The 18,955-nt window shown below is 38.9% G+C and overlaps 1 protein-coding gene across 10 annotated transcripts in view; it reads right to left on the bottom strand.

Annotated features, from left to right (window-relative positions):
• Positions 1-18,955, bottom strand: part of EYA1 (EYA transcriptional coactivator and phosphatase 1) — a 115,295-nt gene that overhangs the window by 35,472 nt on the left and 60,868 nt on the right. For all 10 annotated transcript variants that reach the window (XM_040432974.1, XM_040432982.1, XM_040432983.1 and 7 more), the window contains one exon: positions 10,140-10,229. In XM_040432974.1, coding sequence (XP_040288908.1) covers positions 10,140-10,229 — 90 coding nt within the window. The remainder of the gene's footprint in view (positions 1-10,139; positions 10,230-18,955) is intronic.

The raw sequence follows: 18,955 nt of genomic DNA, 5'->3' as shown, positions 1-18,955 counted from the left end.
TATTTGGTTCTCAAATTGTATTGCATATTATAATCAGTGATATTTTCTCTTTCATTTTATTGGCACCGATGTTGGTGTAACACATTATCTACTTTGTAATTTGCCATGTTACAAGAAAGCTATAACATCAGTCAAAGAAGGAATGTGTATGAAGAGTCAGCAGCAGAACGTGTGAAATGTGGCCCCGTGCACATGTGGTTTCGTGAGAACATTCATCTTGGTTCCAGTTATTGGGCTCCTGGACCAGGTTTATGGGGAAATAAAAGCAACTCAGCTCTAACACATCTGCAATTTTGTACTTTGATGTAAAATAGCACCAAAGACCAGCTTGAGCCATCAACAGCTACAGTTCAGTTCACTGTTAGTTTGCCAAAACAGCAGGTTTTTGAGACCTCCTGTGGGGTTTTCTTGTAATCTATTATAAATATCAGACTGTTTGTGATTTTTATATTCATTACTACTGTCTGCATTGCTCTAAGTACAGACATAGATACATGTTTTTCAAATCCCCAAACTTTTCTGCCCTAAATACACATATAGCTATCAGCCAACAGCAGTTTCCTTATAAACATGTAGACTTGGATTGGCCGACAGTGCATGTTTATTTCAAGGAGGATAGACAAATAAGCTACTGATCCAGGATCCAGCATGTTGAAATCTAGCATGTCCGATTCTTCTATGCTCAAGTGTTTGATCATGGGGAACTATTGGGCTGAGTTTGGCTGCTTAGCTATAAGTTGTCCAGCCTTTTTTAAGTGATCGCCTGTCCTCAGGATAGGCGACCACTAGCTGATCGATTCGGTGTGGCACCCCATACCCTTGCCAATCAGCTCATTGGACGTAGCTCCATCAATGGAAGTGAGCGGTGGAACTGCACTGAACATTGTAGAGGACATTGCTCTTTACTGCAGCTCTACTCCAACTGATTTCACTGTCCACCACAATGTTGATGGTGCACTGTGGTTACTCAGTTGACTGAGGCCTATCTTGAGGATAGACTATCACTTAAAAAAGTGAACAACCCTTTAAAATTGGTTGTTTTTACTAATTGAACTAGTGTGTGTAGCCAACTTTAGTATACAAAATGTGGCAAAATGCTTGTCTTTTCAAAGCATTTTTACTAACAGTACATCCATTAATTTGTATCCTTAACTATAAAAAGACTAAAGGGGCTTCTGGTAATGTTATATCTGCTGTGCCCTTTGGCTTTCAGTTTGGGGATTTACCTAAGCTAATGTTTATGATCCTGCCATCAACAGAGATGAGGCAACTTGTAAGGCAGATATTTAGCAGAATACAGGATACCATTTTCTGCAGTCTGTACTCTGAGTATGCAGTCTTAATACTGGTGCCTAATACATGATTTAAAGTCCAGCAAAAGCTTCAATTTAAGCTGTTGGCCACATTCTGCATAAATAACAACCAGCATCTACAGTATGTACGCTAAAACATTTGACACTGTCTTTACATTGTCAAGTGACATAGTAACATTTTGTAAAAAGACATATGTGCATCCAGTTCAGCCTATTATCCTGCAAGTTGATCCAGAGGAAGGGAGAAAAAAAACCTGTGAGGTAGAAGGTCATTTTCCTGACTCCTGACTCCATCCAGGCAGTGAGAACACTCCCTGAATCAACTACCCTTGTCCAGAAATCTAATAACTATAACCTATAATATTATTGCACTCCAGAAATACATCTTCTAGTGAGTTAACCATCACCACCTCCTGTGGCAGAGAGTTCCATAGTCTCACTGCTCTTACAGTAAATAATCCTCTTCTATGTTTGTGTAGAAACCTTCTTTCCTCTGGATGCAGAGGATGTCCCTTCATCACAGTCACAGTCCTGAATATAAATGATGATGGAAGAGAACTCTCTACTGACCAATGATATATTTATACATAGTAATTAGATCTCACATCAGTCATCTTTTTTTCTAAACTGAATTACCCTAATTTTGATAACCTTTCTGGATACTGTAGTTGCCCCATTCCAGTCATTACTTTAGTTGCCCTTCTCTCCCTTATATCTGTCTTATTGACAGTAGACCAGAACTGTACACAGTACTCCATGTGTTGTCTACTCCATGTGTTGAGCTACCTTTAAAATACAAGATGTGCACTTACTGTGCATAAGATAAAAGATACCAGGAAGATGCCACCATTCCATCAGTAGTAACAACATCCAGTAACATTTGCTATATCATTCTGTGGTTTTCATCACTATGTGCTTTATTTTTATGTCCCAGTTGAATGTTAAAAAATTCCTTTCACTGCTGTCATTGTTATGCAAATCATTAACACGATGGCCTGCTGATGTATTTATTATGTTGGTCATAACTGTGAAAAGGAGATACATCTGCGAGACACTTAGCTGGCTAATTGGAAAAATGAAGTGTGAGAACTCAACACCAGAAAATAATGCCACAATGTTAGGAAAAGTGATCCATCATTCAAATAAAGCAGAGCAGACAGCATGTTTATATTGCCTCTCTATACTATTGGTTGTATATTAAAGTTATTCGTAGCACATGATCTGAAAAATCTTATACAGCTCCCTTATACTTCAGATAACTACTACTGAATATTCAGGGTGATAGATAGATTTCATAAGCCAATTTACCGGTAATAATAATAATAATAATAATAATAATAATAATTGTCATTACAACATAGCATAGACATACCAAACCTGAAAAAAATATTCTGAAAACAATACAAATTTGGTAGTTATAATTTATACAGAAGAGCTAAGGAGAGTAAAGAGGAATTTGGCTGTGCTGCTACCAGAGTAAACATCAAGATCTTCAAGATCAATTCATCAGTTTAGACCTGGCTCCACAAATAGCCAAATTCTCATTATTTTCCTTTGCTCTACTATATAAATTATAACTACTAAATTTGTATTATTATTATTTGTATAATTTTTTTTCAGGTTTGGTACATCTATGTAGTGTGGTAATGACATTAATTATTCACAATATTTTTTAATAAATGAGAATAAGATTATTTAATAAAAAATTATTGTCCCACTTATGATCAACTTCTTCCCAAAATGTGCATCATTAAAGAAACTTAAGCCTTGAAATATGTAGGTGTATTTGCAAAATGCTTGAAAGAGATTGTCCAGGATTTTACTATTGATCACCTATCCTCAAGATAGACCATAAATATCTAATCGGTGGGGATTCGACACCTCACAACTTCCGATCAGCTATTTTAGTGTAGTTCTGATGTCATAAGTCTGTGCCGAAATGCAGTGGGTTACTACAGTGCTAATCGCATTCTCATCAATGGAAGAGAATGCAGTAACCAGTTCAGTCCACTACACAATGAACAGAGCTGTGAAATTTCAGCACTGTTTTTTGGCACCAGAGCTACAGCAAAACAGCTGATCGTCAGGAGTTCTTGATGTCGGACCCCCAATGATCAGATAGTGATGGCCTACCCTGAAGAGAGCAAATATATTGGAAGATTCAATAGCACACCACCCAGCCATATGGGAGATGGGCCCCAAGCCAAATTCCACATGCACATAATTAATGTCTATTATTGTGAGGATACCCAGTGTAATAGATAAACATTTTTGGCCAACAAGGTCTTAATCAGATACAGGAATACCGCACTGAAGAACAGAACAGAAGATGCTGTAAGAATGAAGGCAGCAGCCCTGAGTGTAGTAGCCGGAATGCAGGGCAGCGGCCCCAAGTATGGTGCTGGTGTAACAGGCCATAAACGCAAATGCATGAGTGAAATAAATAGGAACACAAAAAAAAAACTATTTTATGTACGGATAAATGCAGATTGATATTTTGATCAGAAATTAGTATTTAGATAAATGCCACCAAAAGTTCAAAAACAACCAAAAAATTTGTGTGAAGGAAGCCTAAATCAGCTGTTGTGGAAAATGATCACCTCCCACGTTATCGGTTTTATAGCAGGGATGTTAGCTGAAGGACGTAGAGGGGAATCAGACAGACTACTGGCAAAGCCTGTGCTGTTACGTATCTATGTTTTATCCTGGCTTATTTTTTTTTAGAGCATGCTTGTTCTGACATATTTCGTCAGGCTACTCAATGAATCTGGCTTCCTTTTGCCAAGTGCTGATTTCTTACGGTAATTTTTTTAAAATTATGACTTCTTGTTATAGCCAGAACAAGAATATCCCAGGAGTCTGTTTGACGCTGCACCAAAAATTTACTGCTGGCACCTGCTGAGGATAATTTCTATAAATGCTGCCTGACTGCTTAAAATGATCAGCTGTCTCCTTGATGAAACAGCCAACGTATGAATTCCACATTATGCAAACTCAAAGTCAATTCACGTAGTCGGATTTCTAAAGCATTTCTAAAGCATTTCTCTATGTGCTAATCTACAAACCCGTGCTTTATCTCATCTCAGCCTAACAAGTATATGGAATAATCTCCCTATTTGATGAATTCAGCAGAATCCTAAACACTTTTTAAAATACTTTGGCACATTTATTAGTATAATGCAAGCATGATAATTAGCTTTTAGGGCCTTTGGTTCCACGGAAATGTATGGGGCCATACTATTGTGGAATGCTCCATCCAATGGTGTTTTATGGATGTATTCTTGTACAGAATGACAACATATTGCCACACAAAGTACCCAAAGCCTCATCATTTGATACCACTGGGATGCAACGTACCACCATCCTGGTTCTGGCAAAGCCATGTGCATGGGGCTATAAATTAGCTTTATCTTTTAGCATTGATTTTAGATCCTGCAGTCAACCGAGGAAAGCTGTATATATGGAAGCTGTGTGTAGGCCTGAACACTATCGTGCCAATTTGTGGAACCTCCACATGCCGCTATATTCTATATTCCTCCCCAGAAGCAATGGCTCTAAAGAGAGAATAGCTAACTTAAATAGTGTCCAGTGAGCTATAGCACAATTATTTTTCTGTGGAATGTATACAAAAAATTCCTCCTCCAACCACCATATACCTCCATATGAAAATGGAAACACAGTGTGGCCCCATAGACTTCTATTGGTGCTGTATTACATGTCTGTAGAACTCAGAGATTTAAATCTGTATGCATGAGCCATTAGCCTTGGTTTTCTAGGCGCAATTTCGACTTGAATCAGAATTATCCCATCATCAGAAACATCAGCAAAAAACATATTTGACAGCTAAAATGCAACAAAATGCCCTGTTTGAACCGGCACAAACTTGAAAACTAGCATCTAAATTTTTACTTAGGATACTATCATGGTACTTAATTGCAGCCTTCTTCAAATTATTTGTGACAGGGTATTTTTAAAATTTAAGATTTTAAGAAGCTAAGAAGTTAATTTTAAGAAGTTAACTTCAACTGGACCTTTTACTTTTCTGTAACTCATGCTGGCAGTCATCTTACAGATTAATGTATAATAAATGAAAATTAAACAGAAGAATAAAAAAAATACATGGCTAATGCAATACCGGATCATGTTTAAGTTTTTCTAAATAAAAAATAAATAAGAAAAACTAAAACAATAATGAAGGTGACATAAAATTATTTCTACTGATTTTGAACCTAGAGGGGAAGGAATGCTTTGCCGTGGAATGTAAGAAAAATAAAGCACATGTAAATTATTTGATTGCAATATAATTTGCCAGTTCATCTGCGAGGAGGTTTTTTTCTTCAGATGAAAAGAGATCAAAATATAGGACAGATGTGGAAGAAACCACACTGGAAGCCCGTCACATACTGCATTTTTAAATGATTTTGGCTCATCCATTAAATAAGGTGCATTTCGCCTGATTTTGAAGAAGGAAACATCAGGGAATATTTAAAGGCCAATTGCGGCCAATTAACTTTGATCAGGAGAAGATGTATTCAAAACCTTTCAGATTCCTTCTTCTGTCTGAAATAACATACATTTCCAAAATCCAGTGAAACAGCATCTTGATGATTAATGCCTGTTGGCAGCCATGCCACAAGCTTGCTTAACGGTCGGGCTTTAAATAAACAGCTGTCTATATTCTGGTGAAACTGAATGTGGCGTATATAAGGAGCTTTAGTATGGGTAAAAGCAGTTTCCTTAATTAAATGAGTAATATGCCCATCATTTTGTACCTACAGGCAAGAATGGAGTTCTAAAAGTTCTTCATAGTTTTTAACTAATCAACTACCAATATCTAAGCACAATGCCTAATGTGGTGCTCAGTTATGACTAATATCTACAGTATATAGCTGAGACTCTGCTAGCTACATATAGTTAGAAAGTTTTTAAGATATATATTATTGCAAATTAACTCTCCTCTAAAAGGAAGAAATCTCATAATAACCAAACGGAAGAGGAATCCATCTACAGACAGCTGTTTTGAGGATCTTTTCCCTCATCAGCATAGAGCAGAGGTCTGGTTGGGTGGATGAAGTGCCTTTAGGCCCCCACACACATTAGTGTATTGTCGACTGAACCTGCCAAGAATGGCAGGTTTGGCTCAAAGTCAATTTGTGGAGAGCTCCCTACTTTACCCTGACAGGTGATGTTGATGGTAAGAAGGTTCAGCCGAAGTGATTATTTTCACCGAACTTTTGTTTTTCCGGGAGAGTAGCCACGACCAGAGGTGTCCTTCAGCAACTTTTCCTGCTCTCTCCACTGACTACACAAACATGTTCAACCAAGCCAAATGACTACATGTGTGGGGGGCTAGGAAAGAAAGCTGTTGTCTGACTTTGTATGGCTACCCTTAAGTGCAACTCATTGGGTACTGCTTCTCATCGAAGAGATACAGTTGGTATGCCAATCTTGTATACCCCCCCCCCCCCCCCCATGGGACAGTGCTTGAAAATAAGTTTCCAAACGCCAACTGGGTCTCTACAATGAGAACCAGTATTCCCCCTGAGTTGCATTTAAGACAACTGAACCTGCCAACTTGTACCCTGTCCTGTAGTGAGGTGGGGCAAGAACTTTGAAATTGCAGTCTCTACATATGTGTCTCTCTCTTTAGGATGAATCTCTGATTTGGCTAGTGTGAGATGGTTTTCTTGCTGCAGGGAGCTAATTTACATACTTTTTTTTTCTAATGGAGCACTGCCTAAATATAGGGCTCCATGCCCCAGCTGTGTATCTTCAATTAAAGGCCACCTTTTAGAAATTGAAACACCAAAAATACTTCCCCATATAATATTTAACCCATATACGTGACAACACATAGAACCAACAATAATATATGGATATACTATATAGTAATAAACAAAATCAAACACAGTTCATGATAAATATATGACATTTTATTAATAATCAAGGTATGGACATGATTGACACAACACAATGATTATAAAAACACTTGAAATTCATAGGAGTGGTGTTACAGGGGTAGGGGAATCCAATACAGTGCAAGTGCATAAACTGGTCAGGAAAAGTCTAATAAAGGTGCATATACAGACTATATATCTGATACAATTAATAACCTTGGTGAAATGTTCATACAAGTAAAGTAGCAAAAAAGTGCAAAAAATGAATATACCAAAGTAATACAAAAAAACACAAACACCAAGTTAAAGGGAATGCAATATACTGACCAGTGATAGAATTCCACCTCACCAAGAGACCACCAATCTGTATCCCAACGCTCGTTTCGCTGTCTGCTTCCTCAAGGAGTAATTAATATACCGTACAATAAATAACAATAAAAATATATATACTTTTATCAAGGGAAGACGATGGAGAGCCAGGTAATCAGCGGCACCTCTATTTTTAGACCAATTTAAGGTGTGTGCAAGGTTCTTTATTGGTAGACCTTGATGACCATTGTACAACATTTGCGCTTGCTGAAAAGTATTGACCTATTGTTAGTCATGTGACTGAAATATATTTCTTTGCTGGTCCTATATAAGCTTCCGCTAGCCACAGCTCCAGTCATTACCCGTTGAGGAAGCAGACCGCAAAACTCGCGTCGGGGTACGGATTGGTAGTCTCTTGGTGAGGTGGAAGTCAATCACTGGTCAGTATGTTGCATTCCCTATACTTAGAGCCTGGTGTTTGTGTTTTTTGTATTACTTTGGTATATAGATTTTTTGCAATTTTTGTTCCTTTACTTGTAGGAACATTTCACCAAGGTTATTAATTGCAGATATATAGTCTGTATATGCACCTTTATTAGACTTTTCCTGACCAGTTTTTGCATTTGCACTGTATTGGATTCCCCTACCCCTGTAACACCACTCCTATGAATTTTAAGTGTTTCAATATCAATATATTCTTGTTGGTTCTACCTTTTAGAAAGTGGACTGATTCATTTTCAAGAACCAGAATAGGCTTTGTTAGCCTTTCTTTTGAGTTGGAATAGTGGGTGAAATCTACTGCATTTAATTTTTATCCCAGAGTGCTAAACAGTAAGGGCAGAAGAAGTCAACTAGAAATGGGGTTCTTCCTGTTTCTTAGGAGTCAGGGCTATAGGGGAATGTAGCATGACCCCTCTCAGCTCTACTGATTGTCTGCGTGGTTGATAGTAGTAGATGTAAAGAAGCTAAGTCAGTTAGCCTCATTTTAGTACTCACTTTTCCATTACCTGGATGTACATTATCATTGTTCTTTACAATATAAATTGCTTCCCACACAATTTGTCCAGTCTCATATTGTACCAATTTTAACATTTTTATTTATAAATCAACTGAATCCACATGTTTTAAACATAAAAAAATGAACTTTGCCATACTAGTGATCACAAGAAATTGTATATCAATTCCAATACATTTTCCTTCAGATATATTAATTTTCTACCAATTCAGTACATTTATGTTTCAATATAGGTGCCTCGATTGTTCTCCAAATGGTTTGTAATTGATATCACCCCCTTAAAATGTCACCTCTCCTGACATGTCTGTTCAAATTACAACTTGCATTCCCCACGAAACAAAAATTCTGGAGCATCTATTCTTATGACTCTACTTTGTGCCATTGCTTTATTATTCCTGCTAGACATTATGAATGAATTGCTAGCAGTCTGCAATTCAAATGGGTATTACCAGTTGAGGGTGTGTGCCTGACACTGGCAGCACTAATTGGATAATGTTAGACTGTGCAAGGGCACCCCCAACTGATCAATACAACTTGAACCTTAGGGCGAATGGTGCAACTGCACCGGGACCACCAGCAGTAGCTTACATGACTCATGCCTCCCAACCATCCAGCAAGATGGTTGGGAGGATGCAGTAAGTCCTGCTTTTAACTATATCTGTGGATGCAAATACAATGAATACAATGGTGAAGCAGGGAGCCGTCAACTCTGAGCTTCACCATTCCCCAATCTGTGTACTCGCCAGCAGGTGCGATGAAGTGATATCATCGACCCCTGCTGCCCTGAGCAGAAGAGAGCACAAGTAGAGGGAGAATATTCTCTGTTTATCAGGGGAGTGGGGTTTGGGGAGTAGTGCTTTTTTTAAAATTGTATTAAAACTACAGGGACATCACTATTGGGGCATTAAGGTGGCAACTTTGTTGTGAGGGACATTAAGGTGGAAAACTATTGTAAGGGGGCACAAAAGGGACATCAATAATGTAAGGGGGCACTTAGAGATCATAACTATTGTGAGGGGGCACTAAGAGAGCATAATTACTGTGAGTGGGCAGTAAGGAGGCATAACTACTGTAAGGGGAACTAAGAGGGCATACCTACTGTGATTGGGCACTAAGGAGACATAACTACTATGAGGGGGCATTAAGTGGGCATAACTACTGTAAAGCACTAATGGGGCATAACTACCGTGTGGTGGCACTAAGGGAGCATTCTACTATATAAGTGCACTAAGTGGAGGGGGGCACTCATGAAATATCTGCACTGGACCCACCAATGTATTAAAAACAGTTCTGCAACTGGTAACACCCATCTGGACCTTCACTGCAAACTGCTAATTATTCATTCATAACTTCTAGCAGGAATAGTGGAGGAATGTCACATCATAAAGACATAAGAATAGATAGCTCCAAAATTGTTTTTACATGGTGGATGCAAGTATTTATTAAAACAGACATATCAGGGGAGGTGACAGGTCCTCTTTAATAGCAGAGAGTAACTCATCAAGGTGGACCCCAAGAAACCATGTTCTTAACTTACACACTATATACTGTATAATACCTAAATCCCCTATTCTCTAGTAAAACCACAATAACATTTGTACTTACTTCTAGGTCATTGAAGAACAAATGTGTATCTGCCAAGTTGAAAATCATTTCCTCCATGCGAAGTCCAAGTGATACAGATGTCGGTGGATCCTTGTGGGATAAAAATAACAGTCAGACTTGTGTTTGTCAATGGAATTATTCAGTAATTATTTACACAGATCAAAGAGGATATCCAGGTTGGTCATCATTAGAATAGGCCATCAATATTAGACTGGTGAAGGTCAACTCTCCGCACCTTTGTTGAACTGCTGTTTGAAAGGATTGCTGAATTCTGACAAGCACTACTTCCCCTTCATTGTTTACTAGATATATCTTTTAGGCTAGTTTCACACATGTTTCAAATAAATACAGCAGGCTGTTCTGGTAGAGAGGAGTCTGCTAGAGTTCTCTAGATCCAGCATAGCTGGATAGTGCTAAGTGCCCGCTGGACCCCAAGGACTATAATGGGATGCAGAGGGATCTAGCCACTCCTTGGCCTATATGGCCAAACAAAAAACGTTGTGTGTACCAATTTTTGGCTGATTCAGTATTCTGGGGAACAACCGGATTTTTGCCCTATCCCACTATAGTCAAAGGCAGGGATACAGCGCTATCCAACTATGCTGGATCCAGAGAACTCCGGCACGTTGCTCTCTATTGGAACAGCCTGCTGGATTACTTTAACATGTGTGAAATTAGACTTAATCACAGTAGCCTAAGCCAAAGCGGATACATGGGATGATACAGGGCAAATAAAACAATATTCATGGGACAATGGGGTATAAAAACCAGAAAACAGGGGTAAGGAGATAATAAATGATCCCCTTAAGGGAGTATTCCCATCTCAGACATTGATGGCATATCACTGATGTAAGAAAAAAAGTTTGAGAGCTAGTTCATTCAACGGATTTTGAAGAGGCAAAATTCATCACATGTTTGACAGCAGGAATCCCTATTTCTGCCCTATCTTTTGCAATTTGAATGCCACAAACCTGCTTACGTTTTAGACATGCAAGATGCAGACATACATAGCCTATATGTGGTACTAAGGAGGCCCAAATGCCACAGAAGACAACAATACTACTGTATAATAAACCATAAACAACCATAAACCATTGTAGGAACAGTTACTTGTGGAAGAAAAAGTTGGGCTATACCTTGAATGTGCTATTGTCGTGCCAGGTCCTATATGTTAGCATTCACTTGCAGTTTAGCTCCATTCAAAGGGGCTAAGGCGACTTTCACACTAGCGTTTTTTGTGGATCCGTCATGGATCTGCAAAAACGCTTCCGTTACAATAATACAACCGCATGCATCTGTCATAAACTGATCCGGTTGTATTATGTCTTCTATAGCCATGATCCATCTTGAACACCATTGAATGTCAATGGGGGATGGATCCATTTTCTATTGTGCCAGATTGTGTCAGAGAAAATGGATCCGTCCCCATTGAGTTACATTGTGTGGCAAGACAGATTCGGTTTGGCTCCGCTTCGTCAGGCAGACAGCAAAACGCTGCAAGCAGCTTTTGGTGTCCGACTCCAGAGCGGAATGGAGACTAAACGGAGGCAAACTGATGAATTCTGAGCGGATCCTTTTCCATTTAGAATGCATTAGGGCAAAACTGAACGGATCTCACAAACGGAAAGCCAAAACGCTAGTGTGAAAGTAACTTAAGTCAGTATATTGCAGTAATAAATAGAATAGGATAAAGGGAGAGAAGGCAATCTTTTGCTAGGACTTTTTTTTCTCTTTAGTACCTTGCTAATAAACTCCACATACTAAAATAAAATTAAATATATAGATGGAGAACTGAAATACATAATAAACACAATAAATAACTGAAGGCATTATATACTGCATAAAAGAGTTTACACAAGGACTGCAGAAATGCTTCATCATCATGGAATATATTTGTATTTAGAAGACTGATACCATCATAACCAAATTCACTTCTTAGGTTGCTGATATTCCAAGTAAATCAGTGATCTAAAAAAATATCTGTAGAGAATCACTGATGTTATGTGAGTCAGGCCACCCACAAAGACTTAAGGCCTTTTATTTGCGATTAACGTATAACACACTTTATGTTCTCTGAAGAAATTGCCGTATCAACTGGCTCCTTGCTGAGCTAATAAAATAAAACACAGTGTCCAAAGCAGTGGTTTCTAAATATAATGCAGATGTCTGTCTTGTTTTCATTTGTGTATAGCATTTTCATGATTCTATAGACAGAACACATGTATCGATCCCTATATACACTGAATCAAAATATAAACGCAACACTTTCGGTTTTGATCCCATTTTGCATGAGCAGAACTCAAAGATCTGAAACATTTTCTACATACACCAAACACCCATTACTCTCAAATATTGCCCACAAATCTGTCTAAATCTGTGTTAGTGAGCACTTCTCCTTTGCCGGGATAATCTATCCCACCTCACAGGTGTGGCATATCAAGGTGCTGATTAGACAGCATGAATATTGCACAGATGTGCTTTAGACTGCCCACAATGAAAGACCACTCTGAAATGTGCAGTTTGATCACACAGCACAATGCCACAGATGTCGCAATGTTTGAGGGAGCGTGCAATTGGCATGCTGACCGCAGGAATGTCTACCAGAGCTGTTGCCCGTGCAATGAATATTCATTTCTCTACCATAAGCTGTCTCCAAAGGCGTTTCAGAGAATTTGGCAGTACATACAACCGGCCTTTACTGTCCCGGTTTTCACTTTTCAGGGCAGATGGCAGACAGCGTGTGTGGCATCGTGTGGGTGAGCGGTTTGCTGACATCAACATTGTGGATCGAGTGGCCCATGGTGGCGATGAGGTTATAGTATGGGAAGGCATATATTATGGATAGCAAACACAGGTGCTATTTATTGATGGCATTTTGAATGCACAGAGATACAGTGACAAGATCATGAGGCCCACTGTTGTGCCATTCATCCACGACTATCACCTCATGTTGCAGCATGATAATGCACGGCCCCATATTGCAAGGATCTGTACACAATCCCTGGAAGCTGAAAACCCAGTTCCTGCATGGCCAGCATACTCACCAGACATGTCACCCATTGAGCATGTTTGGAATGCTCTGGATCGGCGTATATGACAGCGTTTTCCAGTTAGTGACAATATTCTGCAACTTCGCACAGCTATTGAAGAGAAGTGGACCACCATTCCACGGGCCACAATCAACAACCTGATCAACTCTATGTGACGGAGATGTGTTGCACTACGTGAGGCAAATGGTGGCCACACCAGATACTGACTGGTTTTCTGACCCCCCCCCCCCCTAGTAAGGCAAAACTGTGCACATTTCAGAGTGGTCTTTTATTGTGGGCAGTGTAAGGCACACCTGTGCAATATTCATGCTGCCTAATCAGCACCTTGATATGCCACACCTGTGAGGTGGGATGGATTATCCTGGCAAAGGAGAAGTGCTCACTAACACAGATTTAGACAGATTTGTGAACAATATTTGAGAGTAATGGGTCTTTTGTGTATGTAGAAAATGTTTCAGATCTTTGAGTTTAGCTCATGCAAAATGGGAGCAAATCCGAAAGTGTTGCATTTATATTTTTGTTCAGTGTATATTTGTTACATGATGGATTTGGCAAAAGGCTTCCAATTTGTTTGAAATACACAATTTTTATGATGGGGGAAAAATAGCTCTTGTAAATTTGCTTTTTCATGTTCTTTTCATGTTAAAGATATCACCTTGTTGTTAAAGGCGTGTTCCAAAACAAATAAAACTTTCTCCTTAGATGTACATGCTGTAGGAAAATAATAGAACTTGTGGCTATGCCCATCCCCCACCACTGCTGTTTCGGCTGCACTCCACTTCCTGCTCCTATCTCAACATGGCAGGAAATGGCCTGAATTGCCATTCAGTCAATCACTGTTTTCTCTGACTTTATTTTCTATAATAATAGAAATGCAGGCATTTCTGTAATTTTATTTTTTTGCTGTTGCAATTAGCAGGTTTAATTTTCTCTATAGGCACAACATATCTAAAAATTCATATCTAATCTGAAATATAAAAAGTCCCCTAGACACCCAGATCACACAGATGATTGTCGGGAGGGAAGCGTTCCCTCTCTGCAATCACCTGCTGGCTTGCTGAGGAGACCATTGCTATTACATGCAGCGATCTTCTCAGCAACATGGGGAGGAGCGATTGCTTAGCCATCACTCATCCCCATGTTCTACAGTGCAATCCGTTGCAGTATTAGACTGCCAGATGATCACAGAAAATCTAGCCCTCTAATATACCTTTTACAATCACAGGGAATAAATCCTGAACTGAATCCAGACATGTAAATTGCAGCTGAACTGACTGAGCTGGTTGGAGATTTAAAGTGATAAGAAATGACTGGCGCAATCTATATTCTTCAACCCATTAGTGATTAGCGGCATAAGCAATATTCATTTTCGTGCTATTTTGCGAATTTTTCGCATAATATTCGCAATAAATTTGCGAATTCTAGAATTCGTGATCTCCAGTCATTATTTTCGTGCAAATCGGCACTAATGATGCGCATATTTTTTGCGCAAAACATGCAACTTCACATTTTACCAGGTCTGAGTAGATATTACTGATTGGTGCACTAAGTATTGTTGTGACATCACAGCACTATGTCTGTAGCATGTATGTATGGACAGCAGAGAAACAGTAATTCCTATCACACTACCTAACACCCCGCACTGGAACCTATCAGCTACACTATATCACTATCTAACCTACACTGACTATCTCCCACTAACTATCTGTATTATATATAACTATGTGCTATATATATGTATTTCAGATGAAAGCACAGAGCACAGTAATGTTACTGCTCTCTCTCTCTCAGAACTGCAAAAAAACTGCAGAAAATGGCTGCTGGGGAGTTTATTTTGTAGTAAGGGGTAGGCAACTTTCCTATTGGTTGCTAGGGATGTTGCTAAGCTCTGACAAAGACATTGCAGCCTTATCATTGACCCACAAGCAAGAAGGAAGGTTACTGATGTAAAAAAAAAATCTAGAATATTTGCAATTACAAATATATAGCACTATATTCTACATCTTCGCCAATTCTCAAAGTGCCGATATTTGCAATAAAAATTTGCAATTAGAATATTCGCGATCAACACTATATAGTGATCGTCAATATTCCTTTTTACGGCAGTAACTAATGGGCCTTAGGCTTTTATGGCAGCTTAGTCTAAGTGCTGTATGGGTCTCCTATGCAGCGGAGAGCAGGAGCTTGGCTTTCACATGATGGCCAAGATCCTGCTCTAATGGCTCAGATTTGCAGGTGCAGTGATCCGTGCCATTTAAATCCTTAGACGTCGTGGTCAATAGTGACTGCGTCATCTAATTGGTCTTGAGGGAGAGGGCTCCCTCTCTCAGGAATTGGCACCACAATGAACAAGATTGTGGGGTGTTGGAGACTTTAAATAACCTAATGAAGGCTCCCATGCCTGCCTTCAGTGATTTGCCGATAGAGACTTGATAAGCAGTACAGTGTATTATAAAAGCGATCAGAAGATCACATGTCAAAGTTCCCTTGTGGAACTAATAAACTCTAAAAGTTTAATAAAGTTTTATTAAATAAAAAGAATCTCCAAGTAAAAAAAATAACGTTTTCCATTGAGAAAATTATTTTCAATGGAAAATAAAATCCCTTCCATCTATCTATATATCTCTTAGGCCTCATGCACATAACCGTTGTTGTGTTCCGTGTCCGTTGTTCCATTTTCCGTGATTTTCTGCGGACCCATTGACTTTCAATGGGTCCGTTGAAAACTCGTATAATGCACCGTTTGTCATCCGCGTCCGTGATCCGTGTTTCCAGTCCTATTTTTTTCACGGACAATGGTTTGCGGACCCATTCAAGTCAATGGGTCCGTGAAAAAACACGGAGGCACACAAGATTGTCATCCGCGTCCGTGATCCGTGTCAGTTTTTTTCCTATCATTTGCAAGGCAAACTTGACTTCGATTTTTTTTTTCACTTTTCATGTCTGCTGATCCTCCAAAAATCAAGGAAGACACACGGAAACAAAAACGGAAACGGATCACGGAACAACGGAACCCCATTTTGCAGACCGTGAAAAAATACTGTCGTGTGCATGAGGCCTTAGAATGTGACAATGAAAAAATGCAAACGATTCCTGGGTCCCTTAAGCCCAAAACAGACTGTTCACTATGGAGATAAAATTATAATATTTGTATACATGTTTTAAATCATAGAATCTTCAAAATGCCAAGTTATTATTTTCAAATTGAGTTCCAAAAATAATCAATTACAGAGAGAAAGGAAAGTATCGCTGCTTGTTAGGAGGATCAATGACTGTCCACCTGTCCCTAGACATCAGTACTCTGAATGAGTTGTCAACATAATTCACCTTCCAAAACTAGTCTACAAGCAACAGCTGGCTTGATACCTCAGGCTGAGAGGTATGAAATAAGACACGCTCAGATAAAGAAGCATGGTAGTATATAAGTGAATTGCTTATTCTTAAAGTGGAACCATCATATAGTTAGTTTTCGTATCCATCATCTTTAAGCCAAATGCAAACAGTCTTTAAAGAAGTTGCTTCATAAAGAATACTTTTAAAGTTAAGTCCAGGCCATAATTATAAACATTTTTTGTATTTACTCTTATTACAAATATGCTATTTTATTGAATAGCCTTTACTGTGTCCACCTTAGTAAATGTGTAGAGACACACATGCTTATTCTTGCATCTCAGTCTTCTCCTCCAGGTATGCAAAGGGTCCCAGCTGCTTCTAAACTGCAGTGTCTTGCTTCTCAGAAGAGAGATGTAGAGCAAGCGCAGTTACAGAAACACTGTCTCTTTGGCCGCATGCACACGACCGTGGTGTGTTTCGCGGTCCGCAAATCGTGGATCCGCAAAACACGGATGGCGTCCGTACGCGTTCCGCAATTTGCGGAACGGCACGGACAGCCTTCAATATAAATGCCTATTCTTGTCCGCAAGACGCGGACAAGAATAGGACATGTTATATTTTTTTGGTGGGGCCGCTGAACAGAGCAACGGATGCATCTTTTCCGGCCCCATTGAAGTGAATGGGTCTGCATCCGAGCAGCCAAAACGGCGGCTCGGATGCAGACCCAAACAACGGCTGTGTGCATGAGGCCTTTCTCTTATCACTGGCTCAACATCTTCTCTGAGAAGCAGAGAAGGTGCTGCAGCTTAGAAAGGGCAAACCAACAACAATCTCTCTGTGTACCTGAAGGAGCAGAAAGAGAAGCAACAATGAGTATCTGTGTCTACCTCAACAGATTTACTGAGGTGGATAAATAAACGACATTCAATAGTAATAGCAGGTGGCGCTATCTTAACATTATTTCTGGGATATCTGAGGATATAAGCATTTTAATAGTTGTACAAAGATATTTTAATAATTATTGGCTGGATTTAACTATGAATGATATTCTTCTCTGGACAACACTTTTAATAGTAATCTGTAACCTATAAAGCTCTAGGTTGTGACTTAAAGGGATTCTCCAGGAATGATTTCAAATGGCCACCAGCAAACTATTCTAGAAGGATCCTACCTATGATGTTCCATCATGGCTGAGCAGCCCGATAAGAAAACTCACCAAAATGTAATATATGCGTAGTGTTCAGTAACGCTCCACCCCCCAATCCCCCTATGCAGTTCTGAAAGAGGCAGCAGCCAGGTCTGCTTAAATTCTAGGACAGGTTGCTGGCAGCCATTTTGAATCATTCCTGGGGAACTCCTTTAACCACTTCCAGACCGGGCTATTTACCCCCTTCCTGACCAGGCCTTATTTTGCAAATCTGACATATGTCACTTTATGTGGTAATAACTTTGGAATGCTTTTACTTATCCAAGCTGTTCAGAGATTGTTTTCTTATGACACATTGTACATCATGTTAATGGTAAATGTGAGTCAATATATTTCAGCTTTATTTATAAAAAAAAATCCAAAAGTTAACGACGATTAGAAAAACTTCAGTGTTTTCTTAATTTGAATCTCTGTGCTATTAATACAGATAGTGATACCTCATAAAATACTTACTAAGTAACATTCACCATATGTCTACTTTATGTTGGCATCATTTTAGTAATGTAATGTTATTTTTTTTATGATGTTAGAAGGTTTAGAATTTTAGAAGCAATTTTTTTAAATTTTTAAGAAAATTTAGGACCAGTTCAGTTCTGAAGTCATTTTGAGGAGCTTACATAATATAAACCACCCATAAATACCCCATTTTAGAAACTACACCCCCTAAACTATTCAAAACTGGTTTTAAAAATGTTGTTAACCCTTTAAGTATTCCACAGGAATTAAAGCAAAATAGAGCTGAAATTTCAAAATTTTACTTCCCCCCCCCCAGATTTTCCATTTTAATATTTTTTTTTTCTGTAACACATCAAGGGTTAACAACAAAAAAAACCTCAATATTTATTACCCTGATTCTGCAATTTGCAGAAACACCCCATATGTGGTCGTATACTGCTGTATGGGCACACGGCAGGGCTCAGAATGCAAGGAGCGCCATATGGTTTTTGGAGGGCAGATTTTGCTGGAAAGGTCTTATGGCGCTATGTTGCATTTGAAGAGACCCTGCATTTGAAAACCCCAAAAAAATGACCACATTTTGTAAACTACACCATTCAAGAAATTTTTTGGGGGTGTAACGAGCACTTTGACCCAATAGACGTTTCATAGAATGTATAAGCCTTGGCTATGAAAATGAAAAATTTAAAAAAAGAAAATTGTGCTTTAAACCCAAACTTTCTTTTTCACAAAAGATAACCAAAGAATATCCCCCCACAATTTGCTACCCA

Source organism: Bufo bufo, chromosome 5 (genome assembly GCF_905171765.1).
Source record: "Bufo bufo chromosome 5, aBufBuf1.1, whole genome shotgun sequence".
NCBI lineage: Eukaryota > Metazoa > Chordata > Amphibia > Anura > Bufonidae > Bufo > Bufo bufo.
The sequence above is the reverse complement of the archived record's forward strand: the minus strand, read 5'-3'. Positions and strand labels throughout refer to the sequence as shown.